This window comes from Suricata suricatta, chromosome 14 (genome assembly GCF_006229205.1).
Source record: "Suricata suricatta isolate VVHF042 chromosome 14, meerkat_22Aug2017_6uvM2_HiC, whole genome shotgun sequence".
NCBI classification, from domain to species: domain Eukaryota; kingdom Metazoa; phylum Chordata; class Mammalia; order Carnivora; family Herpestidae; genus Suricata; species Suricata suricatta.
Genome location: NC_043713.1, coordinates 12,578,040 through 12,601,571, shown reverse-complemented (window position 1 = coordinate 12,601,571; position 23,532 = coordinate 12,578,040). Strand labels below are relative to the sequence as shown.

At 42.8% G+C, this 23,532-nt stretch overlaps 1 protein-coding gene across 7 annotated transcripts in view; it reads right to left on the bottom strand.

Moving 5' to 3' along the window:
* Window positions 1-23,067, bottom strand: part of VPS4B (vacuolar protein sorting 4 homolog B) — a 34,055-nt gene extending 10,988 nt beyond the window's left edge. For 6 of the 7 annotated variants that reach the window (XR_003902509.1, XR_003902510.1, XR_003902507.1 and 3 more), the window contains exons 1-7: window positions 22,776-23,067; window positions 11,025-11,136; window positions 9,716-9,872; window positions 7,546-7,613; window positions 3,631-3,750; window positions 664-820; window positions 110-258 (exon numbers count right to left, since the gene is read on the bottom strand). Coding sequence is in view for 3 of the 7 variants with exons in the window: in XM_029922140.1 (XP_029778000.1) it covers window positions 110-258; window positions 664-820; window positions 3,631-3,750; window positions 7,546-7,613; window positions 9,716-9,872; window positions 11,025-11,136; window positions 22,776-22,802 (790 nt within the window). In the remaining 4 variants the exon portion in view is untranslated. The remainder of the gene's footprint in view (window positions 1-109; window positions 259-663; window positions 821-3,630; window positions 3,751-7,545; window positions 7,614-9,715; window positions 9,873-11,024; window positions 11,137-22,775) is intronic. The other variant, XM_029922138.1, reaches the window with a different exon arrangement.
* Between the last annotated feature and the right edge of the window lie 465 nt (window positions 23,068-23,532).

Below are 23,532 nucleotides of genomic sequence, written 5' to 3'. Positions count from 1 at the left end.
GGTCGGCTAAAATGAAGAGATCCAGCCTGAATCTCGGGGTCTTGTTACTGTGATGATAAGGGTTACAGTTAGACACTAGACAGAAACTGTGTGGAGCTGGCCGGCCTACCTTGCATCTGAACTAGGAACTCTGTCTTAATTCTGCGGGCAGCTTCACTTTCATTTTCGCTTCTGGAGCCACACAGAGAATCAATTTCATCAATGAAGATAATGGAAGGTTTATTCTCTCTGGCAAGCTGAAATAAGTTCTTAACTAGCCTAAAAAGAAGCAAAAGCTTTCAGCTTCTTAAAAAAAATAGTAAATGACACATGACTTAATGAAAAGAAAAAAAAACAACTACGAAAGCAACACATACACAGTATTGTAAGAACTCTACAGACTGAAAAGTCCAGCTATGCTTTGGTCCAGAAAATACGAATGCTACAACTGGATGACTCACTTTACGATTTACTAAACTACACTACGTATAACTATACATACATGCTGTCTTTCCCCTGTCAAATAAATGTCACACTAGGGACCAATCTGACAGCAAAACGAATACTTCTGTCACTTCTCTGAATGTCTATTCATGATGTAGGAAGCCTCTTACTTTATAGACTGATAGAATGACTACCTGGCAAAGAGAAACTCAAAACAAAACAAAATAACTTACTACTTACTTTTCACTCTCTCCTAGCCACTTAGACACAAGGTCGGAGGAAGATATTGAAAAAAATGTTGAGTTGTTTGCTTCTGTTGCCACAGCTTTGGCTAAATAGGACTTTCCTGTTCCAGGTGGGCCAAATAACAGAATTCCCCTCCAAGGTGTTCTCTTGCCTAAAATTCACATGAGAAAATTAACATGAGAATCTGGAGACTGTTGGTTTCAGTTACCAGAGCCATCATCCAAACTAAAGAATACAGTGGAGACGTTTTCACCCAACAGCTAATAGAATACAATTTTTTAAATAAACCAATCTAAGGTAAGTATGTCTGAGAAGTATCATATTTGCTTTTTCTAGAGACCACTTCGCCAAATGTGTTTACACAGGTACAGAATCCTTCTAACAGGAGGCTCAATTGCTCACTCACTCATTCAACCGCTGTGCACTGAAACCACAACCTACAGAGAGAACTGTGAGTATAAAGGGTCTCTGCCCTGCACAGGCTTGCGGTCTAGTAAAGGCAGAACCATCCAGTTAAAAGGCACTACCTGATTATCTCCTGTGTACAACACTTAATATCAGAATACTGCCGGACAAACTACATCCATACACAGGGCAAGGGCAACTGGAAACATTTTAAGTATTTAAGACTCTTGGAGAAATGAAACTAACACAGTTTGGGGGATCTCTTGCAAAGTTCTATTCAGTTCCTGATTCCACAAGGAGGCACAGGTTACTATCACAGACAGCCTAATCTTATTCAAGTGGTTGGCTAATGATAAGGGGACTCTACCCGAAATCCTAGTTTTGCCAAAATATAACAAGTGAACTTGTTATTTCAAGTTCAACTTTATATTTCAATTTTCCTACCGAGAAATCAACGCTGTCTAAAATAAAACAGGCTGAGTTACATGTGGCAAAACAAATTAAATATACATTAAAAAAATTTCTAGGTGCAAGCTGGATGGTACATGGTATCTATATGAGCATGACATGTGGGGCGCCTTGGGTGGCTCAGCGGGTTAGGTGTTGTGGACTCTTGATTTTGGCTCAGGTCGTGATCTCACAGTTCATGAGCTCCAGCTCCGTGTCTGGCTCTGTTCGCAGGGCCTGTGGGGGACTCTCTCTCCCCACTGCCGCTCCCCTGCTTGAATGCGCTCTTTCTCTCTCAAAATAAACATATAAACTTAAATAAAAAAAGAATGACATGCAGATTACTAATGGCAATACTAAATGTTGTTATATTTATTGTTATTTAGGCCTCAAGTTTGACTTCGTATTTTAAATGTCTGCAATTGTAAGTCAGTGTTCCCTTAAATGCGGTACATATAATTAGTGGCATATGAAGCGCTTTTTAGGCAGCATACGAATACTTTGTGTTTTTAAATATATATTGAAAATTATTAATGTTTCCATTTATAGTAAACACAAAGCAATCTTGTAAGATGAAGTTAACACAGAAAAATAAGAGATGATTTCAAAGTTCAAATACAGACAAAACAATCTATGGTGTTAGGCGTCAATAGAGTGATTACCTTTGCAGAGGAAAGATTTGGCAGAGAGAGACTTCTAGGTTACTAGTATTATTTCTTGATCTGTGTGATGATTACATAGATATACTTACTTTCTAATAATATGACGCTGAACACTAAAGGGTTCCTGCTGGTCTCTGTATATTTATGCTACACAAATTTGCTCTAAGTGAGTGATTTAAAGAAAAACATTAAAAAAAATAATGGTACACATATATGGAAACAATCATAAGATACAAATGACTTGTGTTTACAAAACATAAGTAATATAAAATGAGCTCAATTGGGATCATGATGTCAACTTTTAATAAAAAAATTTTTTAATGTTTACTTTTGAAAGAGAGAGATGGAGTGCCAGAGGGGGAGGGGCAGAGAGAGAGGGAGACAGAATCTGAAGCAGGCTCCAGGCTCTGAGCTGTCAGCATAGAGCCTGGTGCAGGACTTGAACTCACAAACCAAGAGATCACAACCTGAGCAGAAATCTGACACTTAACAGACTGAGTCACCCAGGCACCTCCATGATGTCAGCTTTTACATTATTCATTTCCTGTTTCTGAAGTTAGGTTGTAAGTCATAGCTCGATGTGTGGACCCCTGGGGGCCCACGGGCTCTCTGCTCATCACTACTCTGTCCGACAGCACTTTCTGAAAGTGCTCGGCTTGAGGCTCTCTACCTAAACCAGGTTGTTCCTAAAAGGGAAGTCCTGTTTCACTGTTACACTGTGGTGTAGTCACATCACAAAACCGGCCGGCGAGCAGACACGAGAAAGACACAGGAAGGAACGGTTCAGCAGACAAATCACCGACTCCTGGAGCTACACCTTCAACTGTACCCAGATGGATGGGCGAGTAATCTCTCCCAGTGAGAAACAGCTGTCCCTAGAGGAGAGCTACTTCATCTGAAAATGGGAAGTAATTCTTATTTCTCTTTTTAAGAAATGGGAGAACTCTCATAAAACTAGTACATGGCCACTGCAAAACCTTCAGATGAATGTTCAAAAAAAGGTAAAACTCGCCCCTAATCTTATCACCCAGGCATAACATTAACATTTTGTCAGTCTACATTTACTTCTCAGCACACACACACAAATACAGAGTCGTGCTACACATATTTATAACTTGGGTTTTGACCGTTATCATACATGTGGACGTGTTCTCATGTTAACGCAGATCTGCAAACGCACCCCACATTTTAACGAGCACCAGCACTCACTGCTTGCTGGTGACTCACCCTGCGCCCCACTGGCTGACTTTCACGGGGCACATGCTACACGCAGGTGTTCCAAGTATGTGTATGAGCTACTACCTTTGTGTGAAGGTATGTCACCATCTCATAACAATTTAGTTAAGCTGTTAACTTATACGATGGTGACCAAAGTTCACAATACTCTACTTCAGCCATCAATGCAGTTTTAAAAAATCATCAAAAAAAAATTTAACATTCATCTCACCTGTAAAAAGATGAGGGAATTTAATAGGCAATATCACAGCCTCTTTAAGTGCTTCTTTGGCTCCTTCAAGACCAGCGACGTCGCTCCATTTCACATTTGGTCGCTCTATAACAATGGCACCTACAAAAATATCATGTCACCTTTAAATTAAGGAAAACTATTCCATCAAACGTAGAATATAACACAAGATAACGGTGTTCAGAAGATACATCATACAACTGCCTGGAAAAGTTTTATCTATGAAAACCTTTTTGAAATCGTGTGATTAGAAGGTAGTTATTAGGGCTGAGTCAACTGGAGTCAGAAAGCTGGGATGGGGGCCTAGATCACCTAGGGCAGGTCACCTAACTTTCCTATCTGCACTTCCTCACTGTAAAATGAAAACAATATTATCTGCCCAAACTGCGTAAGATGGGTTAGTGTAAGGATCAAATGACATAACAAATATTAGAGAGTTTGGAAGAGCACCAGCCATTACATCAAGTGGTTATAATGTTTGAATGTACTGAAGTATCCTAAGTACTTGTTCAATGGGGTTGATCTACGACTGCTTTTTTATTTTTTAACAAAAATACCCAGTGATCTAATGCTCTCCATAACCACAAAAAGAACAATGTACTTAAAAGTTGTAACTGATGACAGACAGACAGATGGATGCATAGATAAACAGTAGGGAGAAGGGAAGGGAGGGGATGATGGAGGAGAAAGAAAAAGCGTGTTCTTATAGATTTGCAGTTTTTTCCTAAGATTTGCCAATTTTTCTGTGGCTTCTAAACAGACCTACTTAAAATTTTTGTACATTAAAAAAGTGAATTTATAATATATTCAAAGGCCACACTAATTGTTGCAATAAGAACCCACAAAACATGTCTTCTAATATAGCTTACTGGCAAACGTTTTCAGTGTTTTTTTCATCAAAAACTTTTCCAGGGGCTCCCTGGAGACTCGGTTAAGCGTCCGACTGTGGCTCACGGTTCATAGGTTCAAGCCCCCAGGTCAGGCTCTGAGCTGTCAGAGCTGTCAGAATCCTGCTTCGGATTCTGTACCTCCCTCTCTCTGCCCCTCTCCAGCTCGCATTCATATTCTCTCCCTCTCTCTCCAAAATAAACATTAAAAAAATTAACAACAATAAAACCTTTTCCAAAAGCCAGTTCTAAGGTGATGTGTAATTGTTTTAAGTACAGCAAAACATTACCACTTACCCCCTCTACTGATTACCAGTGAGCTTAATTGTATGGGTATTTCTTCTTGTTAGGCAGGATCATCTACTATTCTAAGAGTAATTACATTGCACAACCTGCTTAAATTATGGAAATCTTTAGCTATAGATTGAAATTAAATGAGACTGGGGCACTTGGCTGGCTCAGTCAATGGAGCATGTGACTCTCAACCTCAGGGTTTTAAGTTCAAGCCCCACATTGGGTGCAGAGATAACTTAAAAAAATAAAATCTTAAAAAAAAATTGAAATGAAACGATAAACATCCTAAAAGTTCACATTAAGTATAATTTAAAGCCAAGTCACCTTTTCTTTTCTATGGTCTGCTCCAGATTAGTAACCCTACGTAAGCAAACATTTACATCATCCCATAGGATTTTGTGACAGTTAAACAAAAGTAAATTTATTTTGTATTATAGAAGTATCATCTGGTCAACTAAAGTTTTATCTAGGTATGAATTTTCTAAATATGTCATACTTTATCTTTACATTTAATTAATACTTTTCAAAGTTTAAAGGTGACTTTGGAATGTTTAGTGATAAAAGATTCAGATAAAAGTAACATTAATTAATAAAAGTAATAACTAAAAAGGAGAAAAGGGATTATTGGGATTATAAGCCAAATGATTTGTTTTCCAATTAATTAAATTTATCCAGCCTTTGATTATACTCTTTATTACACTAATGTTATTTAGTCTCAAAAAAAGTCTGTGAGCATCAAAAACAGCTAACAGAAAACTCAAATAATAAATTCTTTAATTTTAATAATCAATTATTATACTTAAAGTGATAACTTAAAACAGAAACAAATGATTTAAAATACTCTTTCAGGGAAAAAAGGAAATATTCAAGAAAGGCTATTTTACAGTGAAATCCATGAGCAACTAGTAAATGAAAAGATGAAAAAATGGACTCTGATATTAATGGCTAGGATTTCATATTCCACTTCATCTTGAAATTCCAAATACATTTTCTCATTTATGTGTTCTCAGCATTTGTATTTTTCTACATCTCTTGAGAGAGAAAGAGGGACAGAGCATGAGTAAGAGAAAGGCAGAGAAAAAGGGAGACACAGAATCCGAAGCAGGCTCCAGGCTCTATGCTGTCAGGACAGAGCCTGACACGGGGCTTGAACTCACAGACTGCAAGATCATGTCCTGAGTGGTAGTTGGACACGGAACTGACTGAGCCACCCAGGTGCCCCATCATTACTGATTTTTAAAGAAAAATTCCCTATTAAAAATTGGCTTGTGTCTCTTCCAAAACTAAAAATACAACCCAGTTTTTACTGTGTGGGGGAGAGAGGGGAAACAAAGCCAGGGGGACAGAAAGAAACGCTTTTTTGCTTTACAATCAGAACAAGGCTGCTTGGCTTGGCACAGACCACAGGGCTGTCCAGCAAGACTCACTAGGAAGTGTGTGCTCACACTAGGAAGCGCGTGCTCACACTAGGAAGCGTGTGCTCACACGGCTCCGGGCAGCGCAGCTGTGGCAGCTGAAACCCGGCCTTTCCTCCGGAGTTTATCCGGCACTCACGTTCTCCGGACAGAAAAACATCCTCACCCGCTGTAGCATTTCCCAGGTACTGCCCTTAGTACTCTCCTATGTCCCAGTGGGGTTGGTAAAACAGGTAACAGAAAAAAAACGAAGAGACCAGTTAGTGTAGCAAGATTAAAAGACTGGCCAGGCTGAGTATAGTCACCATTCGCTCACCACGGCTGTGCCTGAATCATGGAAATCCTTCCCAGCTATGCATTCTATTCGGTAAGATCCAAATTAACAAAATATGTAAAACTCAGCCCCAAAGCCATCAGCTAACATATCGAAGAACGATCAAATCTGTCTATCTAGCCAGCAATTAAATAGAGGCCATTTTCACAGAGACCGACTACCATACTGAGTCCCTGAAGTCTGTCCGACAGAACACTGTGGGTTTTTACACGGTCATAATCTTTTAACCGCGAAAAGAGGGCATTATTAGTTTCCATTTTAGAGCTGGGGTCTTCTACTCTAGAGGTTAGGGAACCCGCCCAACATCAGACAGCTTTTCAGCGGGCGGCCCTGGAGGGGGGTCCAGACCTGCACGGAACCTGAGCCCACACCCTCCCCATCACAGCCCTGCACTGCGAGCACAGGAGGACGAAAAGGCTTTTACGGGCGTGGAAGGTAAAAACAGAAAGCTGGAAGAGATGCATATAAATGGCAACACTGAAAGAACAAAAAGCAGATGAGAAAGGTCTGGAAACATGAAATAACCCATCAATGGATATGTTACAGCAACAGCAACAGAAGCCACGAGTGCTTGAGTCCTAATTCATCCTGTCCCTCTGACAGCTGGGGATTTTAATACCGCGAGATTCTGCAGCGAGCTCGCAACGTAAATGCTGCCTCCGCTACAAGGGGGCAAATAAGACAAAACGAGAACGAGTAAGCTGACTAACAGGTTTTTAAGGCACATATAAAACCAAACCGTATTTTTACTACACAGAAAAAAAAAAATTTAGTAGAGATCCTAGAGAGAAAATCCTATGAAAATGGTCTAAACGAAGCCAGCATGGGGCCACTGGGAACCAAAGCCAGTTCTTGAACCTCATTTGAATACAGGTGGAAAAAGCAAATCAAATAGACAATTCACTATGAGCTTTCTGTTTTTTCTTTTAAATGAGATAGTAAATTTAAAAAAGAAATCTAAAGCAACCTTGAAGTTGATTCTGTAGTTTCTTTTTTTCAGGGTCATCAGATTCTCCTTCCCCATCACTGTCATTCCTAATAAAAAGAATTTAATATATTCAAATGATCACTCATCACTATCGAAATAAGGCAAAAATGAAGGAAAAATTAATCTGAAATATTTGTACTTTGGCAAAATAAGACATTCACATTAAAAGTTATCCTTATTTTATTACTTTTAATAAGAATATATTAAATAAAATAGTAAGCAGGCATATTATCCGTTAATATGGAATCATGAACAGGAAAGGGGCAAAAAGACCAGAATGAAGTCAGGAACCAGCTCCAAATTCCCATGACATGCCTACGTATGTACACACGCATACACGCATGCCCCACACCTCACCCCACAGAAGACACGATGAAGTACAGGACAGTTGTAAACAACATAAAAACACCAAACCAGGCCAACTACGTGTCAGAACAAGAAGCCATAACCAGGAGAGAAAACCCCCAAATATTAACTATTGAAGGTATAAAGCTGTAACCCTTAGGCTGGCGGTTCCAAAGAACGGATGAAGCTTTTGATGAAAATGAACTGAGACCAAAAGACAAGTAAATCAACCCAGAGTTTTCATATCTAAGAGTTGATTCTGAAAAAAGTAATTTGAAATGAGTTCAAAGAATTGACTACAAGGATAATTGTGCCCACACTGTTCCCAAGAGGGAAAAAACTAGAAACAGAGTATGTTTAATTACAGGGATTAGTATACGCCAGAGCACATTGCAATCTTTAAAAATGATGTTGTAGAAACAGTCTACTGGGAAGATGTTTCCAACACGATATTGAATGAAAAAGTCGTAAAGCAAAAAATACGGCCTTTTGTCATTTTTCACATATAAGCTATGAAGGGGGATTAAAAAGCTGGACACGGTTTCCCCCCGAATGGGACTGGCTTGGTCATCCGAGGACAGCAGTGACGGCCAGGCGAGCCCGACGCCCACTCGGCCTTGATCCACCGAGCTCCCCGGCCCAGTGAAGAGGGTGCTCCCACACAGCCGTCCTCCTGGGCTTCCGTGTGGCGGGGGCTCCATGTGAGGTCAGGTTCCTCCGCGAAGGTGGAGGCAGGCAGCCGAGGCGGCCGCGGCGGGCAGGGAGGTCATCCCTGCGAGCCAACACCCCGGTTCTGCGGAGGTCCCGCTGCCCCCCACCTGGCATCAGGAGGCCTGGGGGCGGGGGCAGGGGGTGTGCGGCAGCAGCGGGCCCCTTACCAGAACCACGCCGGGGAAGGTGGGCATTTTTCCTAACGCTACGGAACCCACGATGGATTCCCTGCCTGCCCTCCCCCAAATCGATAAGGTTATCCGTTTTGCTTCAATTGGCAAAGGTGGGTCCTGCTATTCAATACAGAACTGAAGGCTCCCTGCTAGGGAGCCATCTCAGGAGGGGACCCCACAGGGGCTTCAACTCACAGGAAGGAGAGGGCACTTCTCCTGGCAAGGGACTCCCAGGAAGAGTCAGGGGGTCGCTCGAGGCTAACAAAAATGTTCCTAATAGTTTCATCCGTCTCCCAATACATGGCCCAGCTTTCATGGAAGAGGCCCTGAAGTTGGTTCCATGCTGACACTCACTAATCCGTAAGGCCAGCTGGGGTCTGAGGTTTGTGACGCCCGTGTTGTAGGTGCAGGAGATACAGTATTCTTAGGTGTCGCAGGAACTCAGTGGCTCCCTGACCACGTCTTCAATAGAGGATATAAAACTGTGAATCTGTGACTGCCTCAAACCCTTCCATGTGGTGCGAAGCAGCTAGTCACCCCTCGTTCTTCCATTCCTTATGTCCTTCACCCCGGAGCCCTGCCTTTGAGGCACCCCCTTCCCGGCGACCGCAGGGATCACCGAAGTACGCTGTGCCACTGCGCACCGTGACCCACGAGCATCGCAGCTGCAGAGCAGAGCAGAACCTCTTGCCTGCAAACCCACCCGGGCCAGGGACCCCGTCCCACAATCTCGTTTTCTTAGACTTAAGAGACTCTGTTCCGATAAGACTTTATTTACAAAAACAGGCAGCAGGTCAGATTTGGCCTCTGAGCCCTGGGTTGCCAACAGCTGGTTTAAACAAAGGAAACGATTTCTCAAGTTAAATGTCATTTTCTCTTTTAATTAGCTATAATAAAGTCTAACACTCTAAAATACATACCCCTTATCCTCAGCTGGACTCGGCTGCCCCTCTTTCACCGGCTTCTGTGGAGTTTTCTCTTTCTTTTTCAGGTACTCCTTTAGTTTTTCTGCTCTATCAAGATATTCTGTACACTTTGCCCTGATACTCTGCTTGGCTTTATCACCCTGGGCTTCATCTGTTAAAGGGAAATGAGAGAGATTTTTCCATTAGTCTTCTACACAGGGAGGTTTAAACTCTTAGACACAGTTTTGAGAAAGACCAATCTAGTCTGGGGGAGGGAGGAAGAGTATCTCTAGGCCTCGTGACCAAAGACCACCACCAGCTCTTGTCTGCTTCCCTCCGGCACGGCTGGGAGCAACAGCGAAATCCGAGCACCACGCTAGGATGTCTTAAGTTAACGCTAAATAATAAAAAGAAATTCTCTCATATCCTGTGGGTTTTATATTCTTCCCGTAACATTTTGTGCAGATAGTTGAAAGCGGCTGCTCTCACACAAAACCTATTAATTATAAGACCAATGACAGTTAAGTGATATCCACCATTTCCATAAATGTCTACGTAAGTTTCATTTCATGTCAAAGAATGACTGAAGCCCCGTCTATGGCGGGAGCTCCCCACACGGGGATTTTACTCCACAAAGGTCGCTTTGGGAGCTATTTCAAAAGCAGACTTGAGCAGTACATGCAGGGCAGGGACCGGCCGCAATTATCTGAGGATGCATATTTAGTTTCATTTTTATTTGATACAAAAACCTCAAAATGAAATGGGGAAGCTCAAAAGAAAATCCTAAATTATCCAACTGCTAAACTTTTTATTAAAAACTTTCAGTTTGCCAGAAAGACACTTTTTTGGGTGCGCTCAGCTTACATGCTGAAGACACGAAGGCAGGGTTTTTCACCCACGGCCCCCTCACCGTTGTGCCCGGTGCCTACAGCAGTCCTGGCACATGGGAAACTTGCAATACGTGTCTGGAAAATATGAACAAAATGGCTCCCGACCTATTTTTTTTAAGTACTTAAAAGAGTATTTTCAAACACAGTTAGAAAATGTGGTCCATACATAACGTGGGTATATTACCAGTAAAATAAAAACGATGGCCATTGGTTATATGGGATTTTAATATATTTAGGTAGACAAAGTAGCAACAACAACCAGGATGGCTGTGCACATTTGTTTGCTGACTACTTAAAAATTATTAACAAGCTACTGGGAAATTCTTGTAAATGAATGGTTTAGAATTTTCTGGGATTATATTTCAACTTTTATAAATTACACAGAATAATCTTTTCCTTTAACATTTTAAAATAGAAAACAAACTATGCCTTACATTTAACGACATGGAGAAAATACTGAACAGCGTGTTGGTAGAGTTGAAGAGCTTCCTCGTAGTTCCCAGCTTTGTCTTCCTGGGCTGCTTTGCTAGCAAGATCTATTGCTTTCTGTTTGAAGGGAGGCAAATTCATAGCATCAACATCAAATCAACATCACTGTGAAGTGAATGATCATATTGAAAAAAAAATTTTTTTTTAAATAAAAGCAACCTTAGGGGCACCAGGGTGGCTCAGTCAGTTGAGTGTCTGACTTCGGCTCAGGTCAGGATCACACAGTTCCTGAGTTCGAGCCCCACGTTGGGCTCGCTGCTGTGAGCCTGTCAGCGCAGAGCCTGCTTCAGATTCTCTGCCCCTCTCTCTACCCCTCCCTCATTTGCACTCTCCCAAAAGTAAATAAGCATTTTTAAATAAACAAATAAATAAAAGCAACCTCAAAACAAATTCACCTGTTTTCCCTAAATCTCAATTGGATGTTATTATAAAATGTAATGATTTACAATATGTAAACTGCATTTGTTACGTGGGTAAGTGCTTTATCTAGTACCAATCACTAAGATTCTCATATAATTTTCATTCAACATAAGTCAAGCTTAAAGCTAGAAAGGAATAATAATCAAAGAATCTGAAAATTCAAGTTAAAAGCATTCAGGGAAATTCTCAGAAATGCAATGCTGTGGCAGATAAAGCACACAACAACAGTAAAATGTAAATGGTGTAAAACCCCCTCAGAAGCAATGGGGCAATGAAATACCAAGAATCTGAAAACACCCAAATCTTTAAATCCAGTAAGACAGTAACCAGAGGGGTCTTTTCAAAAAACAAAACAAAACTTGAGAACTTGAATTTTAAACAGCAAAAAGATGCCACACAATTGGAATTTTATAGGATCACTAAAATAATATTAAAAACATTAATAATAGTATGGAAAAGTGTTTTAATGGGATTTTTTAAAAAGCACAGTATAATCGTAACAGGTGGTAGGAGTTCTACTGTTTGAAACAAGAGCAAGACAAACAAAACCCAGGAAATAGATCAAAAGAAAACTGAGCACAACTCATTTTTGATTAAGACTCCATTTCTTCTTTTTCTGCTTTTTCATATCTTCTAAAAATCTCCATAATGAACATGGACTTCTGTAGTATTTAAAAAAACAAAATCCCTAGAAATAGATCCATACAAATTTGTTAACGGACTTTTGACAAAGATGCAAAAGCAAGTTAATGGCGGAAGAAATCGTGCTGGAGCCATCAGACATCTTTAGCAAAACATAAATAAAAAAATTTAAAAAAGACAGAGACAGAGTATCTTGACTTAAACCACTTGGTATAAAAATGAACTCACTATATTGTACACCTGAAACTAATATTAATTACACTGGATGTTAACTAACTGGAAATTAAAGAAGAACCTAAAAAAAGAATCACATAAGCTGTTAAAAGCACAGAATTTTCTCTGGCTGGAAGGAGGAGATAGAAAGCGGAAGGAGAGGTCAGAAAGAATAGAGCCCTGATGAAAATCCAGCCGACCACACTGGCATCCAAGAAGCAAGTAGCATGATGTCAGAGGATGCGGTAGTTTTGCAGGTGGAGAATGACCTTCCGCTGGCCCACAAGAAAGAACCCCTGTCTGACAACCACACGGAACTGAAATCTGCCAACAACCCCAATGTGTTTAGAAGCAGCACATCCCAGGGGCGCCTGGGTGGCTCAGTAGGTTAAGCCTCCGACTTCAGCTCAGGTCATGATCTCACATTCGTGGGTTCGAGCCCTGTGTTGGGCTCTATGCTGACAACTCAGAGCCTGGAGCCTGCCTTGGATTCTGTGTCTCCCTCTCTCTCTGCCCCTCCCCCTCTCATGCTCTGTCTCTCTCTGTATCAAAATAGATTAAAAAAAAAAAAAAACATTCAAAATAGAAGCAGCACATCCCCAGAGACTTCATGAACCAACAACCAAACAAAAATGCAGCCCTGTCGACACCCTGATGTCAGCCTGGTGAGACTCTCAGTTAGAACCCCGCTGAGCAATGCTGGACCTGGACTTCTAACCCACAGAAACAGAGATAATAAGCTAATGCTGTTTTAAATTTAAAAAAAATTAAATCACAATGGATCATGTACTTTAATATAAAATGTGAAACCATAAAATCTTTAGAAAAAACTAAAAATCTTCAGCATCTAGGGCTAGGCAAAGTTCTTAAGACTATATACCAAAAAAGCACAATATATAAAATGAAAACAATATGGTACTGGCATAAAAAGACATATAGATCCATGGAACAGAAAAGAGACCCCAGAAATAAGCCCATGCATATGTGGTGAATTAATTTACCACAAAGAAGCCAAGAATATCCAGAGAGGAAAGGACAATCTCTTCAACAAATAGTGCTGAGAAAACTGGACAGCAAAATGCAAAAAAATGGAATTAACCATTGTCTTACACCAGCTACAAAAATTAACTCAAAATAGATTACAAAGATTTGAACATAAGACCTGAAACCATAAAACTCCTTAAAGAAAACATAGGCAAGCTAAGCTCCAACTCCAGACTCGGTGACGAGTGTTTGCACTGGACAACGAAGCAAAGGCAACATAAGCAGAGATAAACAGGTGGGACTCCTTCAAGCTACAACGCCTCTGCACGGCGAAGGAAACCAGCAACAAAATAAAGAGCAACCCACCAGACGGGAGAAAATACTTACAAACTGTGTGTCTGCTAAGGGGTTAATATCCAAAACATATCGAGAAGAATATACAACTCAATAGCAAAAAAACCAAGTAATCCAATTAAAAAATGGGTCGAGGATCTGAACAGATATTTTCCCAAAGCCATATGGAGGCCTAAGGGTATATGAAAGCACTCAGGATCACTACTCATCAGGGAAATGCAAATCAAAACTGCAGTGAGCTGTCACCTCACATCTGTTAGAATGGCTCTTATCAATAAAACAAGAAATAGCAAGCGTTGGGGAGGATGTGGAGAAAAGGGAGCCTTGTGAACTGTTGCTGGGACTGTAGCTGGTGCAGCCACTGGAAAACACAATGGAGGTTCCTTAAAAAATTAAAAATAGAACTACCATATGATTCAGCAATTTCACTCCAGAGAAAATGAAAACATGAACTCAAAAAGATACATGCACCTCAATGTTCAATGCAGCATTACTTAAAATAGCCAACTTATGGGTGCCTGGGTGGCTCAATAGGTTAAGCATACAACTTCGGCTCAGGTCACGATCTCACAGTGGTTCGTGAGTTCAAGCCCCACGTCGGGCTCTGTGTTGACAGCTCAGAACCTGGAGCCTGCTTTGGATTCAAATTCTGTGTCTCTCTCTCTTTACCCTTCCCCCACTCATACTCGCGTGCGTGCGCGCTCTCTCTGAAAATAATAAACATTAAAAAATACTTAAAAAAATAAAATAGCCAACTTATGGAAACAATCTAAGTGTCCACAGGCAAGTGAATAGATACAGAGAATGTGGTTATGTATACAGTGGAATATTATTCAGCCATAAAAAGAAGAAAACCTTGACATGTGTGACAACATGAATAGAGTTAAGGGCATTACACTAAATGAAATAAATCAAGGAAAGACAAGTACCATATGATCTCACTTGTGTGCGAAATTGGAAGACAAAACATCCAGAAATAAAACAATCCAAGCTCAGATACAGAGAACATACTGGTAGTTACCAGAGGTGGGGAAAGGTGAACTAGGCGAAGGGAGTCCAAAGATCCAGACTTCCGGTTATAAAAGAAGTCACAGGGATGTAACATACAGTATGGGGACTACGGTTAAGAGCACTGCACTGCATATTTGGAAGTTGCTAAGAAAGTAAGTCTTAAAATTCTCATCACAAGAAAACCATTTTTGTAACACTGACAGGGGACAGATGTTAACTAGACGTACTGTGGTGTTAGCTCACACTATATACAAATAATGAATCCTGTTGTTCAACCGGAATGAATATGCTACATGTCAATCATACCTCCAAAAAAAAAAGGAAAAGAAAAGGAAAGAAATAAGAAAGAAAAGAAAAATGATGAATCAAACCTCACCAAATTAAAAAGTTTCAGTCCGTAAAAAAAAAAAAAATCCGGTTAATAGAATGAAAAGACAAACCACAGACTGGGAGAAACATTTGCTATTTGCAAACTACATATTTAGAAAAGGACTCGTATTTAGAATACAGTTTTAAAAGAATCCAGGTAGAAAATGGGCTGAAGAGAAAAACAGACATTTCACCAAAGAGAATATACATCGTGAAGCAGCACACAAAAAGGCACTTAACATCAGTAGTCATTAGAGAAATGCAAATTAAAACCACCATATCTTGAAACATCCATCAGAATGGCTAAAAAAAAAAAAAAAGATAGTGACAATACTGCCAAACGCTGGTATCACTTTCACGTTACTGGTAGGATGTAAAATAGTACAGTCACTCCGGGAACCTGGTTTGTTTGTTTGTTTTTACAAATATGAACCAGCAACTGCACTCCTGGCTATTTATCCCAGAGAAATGAAGACTTATGTTCACACAAAAACTTATACATGAACATTCCGGATGTCCTTCAACCACAGCATGGTTAAACACTGTGGTTCAGAGTTATCATGGGGTGCCATTGAGTTACAAAAATGAAACTACCTTGATACACACAATATGAATGGACCTTGAGGAAGAGCCAATTCCAAAAGGTTACATACTGTATGATTCCATTTATATAACCCTCTGAAAATGACAAAACCAGAGATGGAGAGCATATTAGTATTGTCAGGACATAAAGATGGTGGCGGGGAGAGAAAGAGAGGTGACTGTGGTTCTAACAGGGCCACAGCCCCCCCCCCCCTCCCCCCCATAGCTCAGCTGGCTGGTTAAGCAGCTGACTCTTGATTTCAACTCAGGGGAGGATTTCATGGTGAGGAGATGGTGCTGGGCGGGGAGCCTGCTTAAGATTCTCTCCCTAGGGGGCGCCTGGGTGGCTCCCTTGGTTGGGCATCCGACTTAGGTTAAGGTCATGATCTCGCGGTTTGTGGGTTCAAGCCCCGCATCAGGCTTTGTGCTGACAGCTAGCTCAGAGCCTGGAGCCTGTCTTCAGATTCTGTATCTTACCCTCCCTCCCTCTAACCCATCCCTTGCTCAAGCTGTCTCTCTCTCTCTCTCTCAAAAGTAAATAAAACAAACAAAAAAAAGATTCTCTCCCTAGTCCTCTGCCCTGCCCCCACATGCTTTCTTTCTCTCTCAAAAAATAAAGTTTTAAAAAATTTATAAAAGGGCCACAGGAGGGGTCCCTGTGGGTAGAACTATTCTGTATCACGACTGTGATGGAGGATCCAGGAACTTACCATGTGACATAACTCTGCGCGCACGCGCACACACAAACGTGCATGCGCACACACACTCACACACACCCGAGCACAAGTAAAACTGGAAAATCTGAGTAAGACTAAGACTGGTGGAATGTATCAATGTCAACATCTGGGTTATGATACTGCGCTAGAGTTTTATAAGATGCAACCCCTGGGAGCAAATGGGTGAAGGGTGCAGAGAACCTCTCTATATGATTTCTCACAACTGCAGGTGAACCTGTGGTTATAACAAAGTAAAGTTTTCATTAAAAAACCATCTTTAATATTTAGGAGCACACAAACATGTAAATAAAGATCAAGCATGGTTTATGAAAACACTCCACTTGGATTAATCGGAGTAGTAAAACGGTATTGAACAAAAATAAGAGGCAGTAGGAAAAAAGGATCATGGTTATGCTATATTAAAAATAAGCATATAATTAAGAAAAAATCAAACCATCCCAAACCAATCGCACACCAGGATACTATATTCTGGAGCAGCTGCTAATGGAATGCAGACAGATGGGAGGAAAGCTGTAAATGAGAGGAACAGACCTTCCCTTTATGATTGCAGGAGCAGGGAAATGGTGTTTTAGAATTGATAAGATGTTTCACAGTTCAAACAGCCTGAACTTGATGCTAAATTTTCAAAAGTCTGAACTGACAGCACTCACATGCGTGGGCAACAGGTGGTCAGGTGCACCAGGCCATATAAAAATGCACCTAGATGACTCCATGGCTAAGCCACGCAGGAGAAAGAAGTTCTTTCTTATTCCAGCTACAATCTTCTAGAATTTTGAGTCGCTGTGCCGCTTGCCTCTCTGGCTACACATTCCCTTCACCTCAGTCAGGCCTCTTTTTGGCACCACACTGATTATTAAAGGAAAACTCTTAAAATCAGTATTTAATTACCTAGCTCCAAATATGGTAACAATGACTTAATTTTTTTAATGTTTTATTTATTACTGAAACAGAGAGAAACAAAGCATGAGCGGCAGAGGGTCAGAGAGAGAGGGAGACACAGAATCCAAAGCAGGCTCCAGGCTCTGAGCTGTCCGCAGAGCCCCATGTGGGGCTCGAACTCCTGAACCGTGAGATCGTGACTGGAGCCTACGAAGGCCGCTTAACAGACTAAGCCACCCAGGCACCCAGGTAACAATGACTTTAAACCAGCCCTTCTGAGGATAGACAGGCCTGTATTTGCACTGACCAGCAGCGAGCCACTAGCTACAATGCGCTTCTGAGCACCCACGGCTGGTGTGACTGAGGAGTTTTACATTGTGAGTTAAATTTAAATTTAAATAGGGGCGCCTGGGTAGCTCAGATCATGATCTCATGGTTCCGAGTTTGAGCCCCTGACAGCTCAGAGCCTGGAGCCTGCTTCGGATTCTGTGTCTCCCTCTCTCTCTGTCCCTCCCCTGCCTGTCCTTTGTCTCTCTTTCAAAATTAAATAAACATGAAAAAAGATTAATATAAAGAAACTTAAATAGCCACATGTAGCTACAGTACTAGACAGCGTGTGTTACAACTTTAATCAAAAATGATAATTTGAGGATATGCATCTGTTTTCCCTTGCTGAACACCCCACTTCAACCTTGGTTCTATAGCATTTTTCATCTGAAATGAAGTTAACTCTCTTGGGTGGTTTGGGAGTGCCAATCATGCCTCATCCCGACCATTTCCGTGGCTACCACTTTAGCTGAATCCACTACCACATGGGTCACAACTACCACCAAGCCTAAGTGGTCAGCCTGCTTCCACTCAACACCCGGATGTCCACACGGCAGCCCACGCACAACGGGCCGTCTCCGATGGGTTCGCACTGCAGTCAATAAATCCCAGATCCTGGGTCGTGGTCCACAAGGCCTTCAATGACCTGCGCCCTGGCTCCTGGTCTCACCGCAAACCTCAGTCCGCCCTCACCCAGGCAGCCTGTGCTCGGCTGATCCCTCTGCCTGGACTGCTCGTCCCCAACAGGTGCAGCACAGTCTCCTTTCCAGTCACAGTTCAAAGTCCGAGTCCGCAGAGAGGCCCTGCCTACTCTACTGCGGAGGCTGCGCTCCACCCCTGCTTTTCCTCCGCCCACCCTGTCCCATTGCTGGGGCCATCCTCAGGGTCACGGGGGTGGACTCCTTCAGCGTCTATCTCCTCTCACACACAGGTGAGCTCCGGGAGCGCAGGGATTGCGCCGGGAATGCTGCGATGGCCCTGGGGCCGGAAAGGTGCCTGGCGCACACGGCCCCGATAACGCTGCTGAACAAACGAAAAACATCCCCCGACGCTTTCTCAAAATCTTTCTTTCAGTTATTGCACCCCTATCGTCTCTAACAGTTTTTCTCCACTGGGCATTTTCCTGCCTGTCAATGCTATTTCTTTCCCCTGTGCTCCGGAGGCCACTTCTCTGACATCCGCTCCATCAATCACAGGCCACTCCACTGCTCTCCCCAACCTAAGCTTTTTTTTTTTTTAATTGGGGGCTTCCTCAGCATTGAAATATATGTAAAGTCAAGTCCTAGCTCAGACTCCTGTCTCCAAAACACAAACGAAAACACACTGGCTCTCCCCAGTTCTAGCATCCTCTCTGGTTAACATCTCACTCATCCCTTCACCCCCAGAGAGAACCCCCGCTTCCCGCGAGTGCGTGGCCGGTTCTTGACTCCTCCTCCCGCTGCCTGCCAGTCTCACATTTCCCTAAGTTTCTGCGCAGCCCAGCCCGTGACCCTCCTGGCAACCATCTGGACTTGGCCACCCCCCCCCATCCCGCTCCGACCCACAGCACCATTCTCTCGGGTTTACTTGATGCAGTGATTCTTTTCCAGGCTCTCTCTTCTCTCTCGTTAAACGCCAGTATTCCACAGAGCTCCTGTTCTCCCTCACTCTACGATCTCTCCGAGATGCCCTCCCCCCTGCCCATCTGCACGCTAACAACTCTGAAACCCTTGTTTCCAGCTCTTTCCCTCTAGTTCTACACATATGTATCCAACTGCTCATTGCACTTGTCCACCTGGCTGTCTGTACATGCATTTCAAACCCAGAAAGTTCGAGGTCACCTGCCCCCAAATCCACACCTCGTCTTGTAATCCCAGGACTGACTTCCTCGCACAGACATCTAACCCAGGAACCTGGGAGAAACCTGAGACTCCTCCCCACCCCACCTTCTAAATGCAGAGCCAAGCCTGGCTGTTCTTCCTCTTCAATCTGTCTCTGATCAATCCTTTCTTCGTAAGAGGTACCACACTACCTGGCCCTTACCATCTCCCGTCACCCAGAACCCTGCCTCCTAACTGGTCTCTGTGTTTCCAGCAGGCCGTGCCCCCATACAGGCATGGTAGTTTCCTTCTAAAACAAACCCCTGAGGCTACTACCTTCGCTGAGTTCCCAGCGGATGATGACTGGATGAATGGATGAATGGACGAGGCCCAATCTGGATGGAAGGTCAGCACACACCCTTCCAAGGCCCACCTGGGCTTGTCCTCTCACCCTAGGTACCCAGTCCCAGGCCCAGCAAACTAATGGGTCAACTGAGACTTTGGGCCTTTGTTTATAGCATACTCTCCACCTGGAATATCCCATCCAGTCATCTCCCTGCATAACTCCAGCTTCTCCAAGACTCAGCACAGTCATGTCCCCCTGCTGCAAAGCATCCCCAATACCCCCCCAGTGGCCTAGCCTATGCTACCTCTAAATTTCCACTGCCTCTGTGACACAGTTCCAAAGATCACACAGTATTCCCGTTAGCCACTTAAAAAAATTTTTTTTAATGTTTATTCATTTTTTTGAGACAGAGAGAGAGGGAGGGGCAAAGAATCCGAAGCAGGCTACAGGCTCTAAGCTGTCAGTTTAGGGCCTGATGCAGGGCTCGAACCCATGGACTGTGACATCATGACCTGAGCTGAAGTCAGACGCTTAACTGACTGAGCCATCAAGGTGTCCCAGCCACTTTATGTCTTTTTACATCAGAATATAGCCCTTGGATTTCGAGGATGATATATTTCTTTTCTGATTCCCTAAGACTTAGCAAAACGTATGGCACATTTAGGACTGAGTAAACGGAGTTCTATGTATACTGCAACACTCGCAATTTCTCCCAACCCTCTCCAAGGTTTATTATACTTCTAGAGGCATGTATTCTTTTTTTTTTTTACCTGGAATGCGTCCCATTTTCTGGTCCAAGAAGGCATGACTCCATGGTAAAAAAAACACAAACATGTAACAAATAAACCTGGATTCAAAACTGTCTTCTATATTAATTAATTGCATGTCTTGGTTAAATCATAACCTTAATAAACTTTGGTTTCTTATACTGTGAAAGTGGTAATATTCACCTTGAACAGTTATTTTGAGGATTAAGATCACACCAAACACCAGGCAATTAGTGTCAGTAGCTTTCACATTATCGAAGCTCACTTCATCTCCTCGTGGATCCTTTCTCAGTTATTTTTGAAGAGTTAGATAAGACCTTCCTTTCTGCCGTCCCATACTAACCTCTAATTCTATTAAGCACTACTGTGTTATTTTATCATTTTGAGTTTTAGTGATCTGCATTTCGCCATTAGATTATGAGCACCTGGTTATGGGGAATTTTGCCTTGTTTGGTGGGAAAGTTATTTGTTATCCAAATATGCTTCATCCAAATTTCCTAGGTTAGAAGGTTAAAAAGTTTGAATGAGAAAGTGCACCTATGACCCAACCACCATAAATTATACTTTAACATCTCTCCCTGTTTAAAACTAGCAACAAGCTTTTCATATGTGTCAATCTCTAGCTGATTCATTGAGGAACATCCAACAACCCAATTCGAGTATGATGCAAACTGACTACAGAATCAAAGTGCAATTCTTGCAAAAGAAAAAAGAGGGGTGCCTGGGTGGCTCGGTGGGTTGAGCACCTGCCTTTGGCTCAGATCATGATCTTGAAGTTTTCAAGTTGCTGTCAGCCTGTCAGTGCAGAGCCGGCTTGAGATCCTCAGTCCCCCTCACTCTTTGCCCCTCCCCCACTCATGCTTCTCTCAAAAAATAAAAACCTTTACTAAAAAAAAAAAAAAGAAAAAGAAAAAAGTTATCAGTAAATGGAGAAAATTATGTGGCAGAATGTCCAAATTACATGCAGTCTTGACAAATGAAAAGCTGATGAAATAAAATGAATTAACTGAAAAACCAACAAATATGAAGACAAGACAGTACTTCAAAAGAAATCACTTTTGGTATTAAAGGAACAATACTTTTATCAAAGAAACAATACTTTTTCCAAAAACATTTACCCAAGAGACCCTTTCTGAATGGGGGTACAAAAAAGTCAATGTTAAGCGGAGATCGCTAAATCTTAGTTTAACGCAATCCTGTTGAAAAACGTACACACAAAAATCAACACATGAGTTATTCTAAGGAATAAGTCATCGTTGCAATTATATTTTGAGATATAGAAAACACTTTTCTTCATAATCTTTTGGGTCGATTTTCAAGGTAAAAATCCCAAGAACGCTCCTTCCTACCCCAACTCTTTTTTTGTGTGTGAAATTCTGAGTTCTATTTAAATGAATCTACTTTCAGTGGTCTTTCTTGCCGTTTGAGCAGGTCCTCCGATATCCTTGGTGCTTGTCCGAGACACTCAATAAATGTCTGACCAACTACTCCCAGATGAAGACAAGGATTCAATACAGGTATTTTATGCTGATCTTTTGTCCCAAAACGATCCAGTGGGCTGGGAATCCTCGAGGCTAAATCACATTCTAAATCCCTCCGAAACCTCAAATCCATTCTGGGGACCGGAGGCACGATTTCACTAATTTCTCTTCTCAATGAATTCCACGGATGCCCCACAACGACGTCTAAAAGTTTAGGATTCTATGCTTTATGTACAAAATACTGTCCTCACTGCGGTAAGGGTGGGGTATTCCCTGATTTTATAGACATTGTGGAGCCAGTGTAGAGTGCACAGGATGCATAGCTCAATGAACTGACGGATTTCTCAAATTCCAAGACTGTCCTCACGTTTCTATTCACCTGACAGCTAAAAAGGAAGGGCTTTGCTCCACCAGCTTGAGACGGAGAACTAAGATCACCCTATCTTCAACAACTGAGTCAGAGCAGTGCTTTGCAAACATTACGTTCCTTCCTCTCTGTCTTACAGTGATTGGAGCGTCTGAGCCTCTGGTTCAAAGCTCTGCCCAGTTCCGTTCAAAAGAGGAACTCACCAAAAGGGAAGGGTCTCACACAGAGGGTGGGCTTGGGAGACCGCGGAGCCAGCGGAGAGCGCCCGACCCTCCCACCTGCGGCTGGGTCGGGACGCCGCCCTTCTCCGTCCGGCACCAGGGGCGCGGCCGCTTCCTCCCTCCGCCCGGGTCTCCAATCCTAACCCCGCGCCGCCCCCTCGGCTCCGGCTCTCCAGGGGGCGGGAGAACAGTGATACCTGGAGGTTGGACGAGGTGGATGCCATGGCGGAGGTCCGAGGCGGCTCCCTGGGGAAGAACGAGGGCAGAGGAGCCAACAGCGGCAACGTCGAATCGCGCCCGGTGTTGCCTCAAACGTGCGCGGGCTGGTAGCTCTCGGACCCCGAGCGACGGCTCCCCTTCGCGAACTTGTTCCAAAACCTCTAGGCGCCTCAAGAGCCACCGACCCTTCTCAAAACTTCCGCAATTCCAAGCCCCCTCCGGGCTCTCGTCCCGCCTCTGGTCGGAGCACTTCCGCTTTCGTCATCAGCAGGCGCGCCACCCAGTCTCCAACCATTCTGGTCTCACTTCAGCCCTGGGGTCTCGCGATGCCAGGAGCCCTGACGCTCTCCCGGGCCCAGTGGAAGTCAGACTGGGCGCAAGCGCAATGCGGCTCTTACTTAGGGGCGGAGATACCTCCTAGAGCCAGGATCTGTTCTGTTTTCTTCTATTTCTAGATGTCTGATGAATTATTGGTTCGGGCTCCTTTCAGTTCACATCATGGAGAGTGCTCTGTAGTTCAGTGGCTTTTGAGTGAAAAAGTCACCCCGTCCCCAAGACCCACCGTTTGGGGACTTTGGGTTCCTTTACTGTGTCTCATTCATTCCGTTTTCTTCTCTGTAAAATGGGGTTAATTATATATAGTACCCACCGCAGGATTGTTAAAAATGCTAGTAGCATAGTGTTGAGTGATCAGTAAGCTTCAGCGCCTATTACTCAACATTTTACACTTTATTC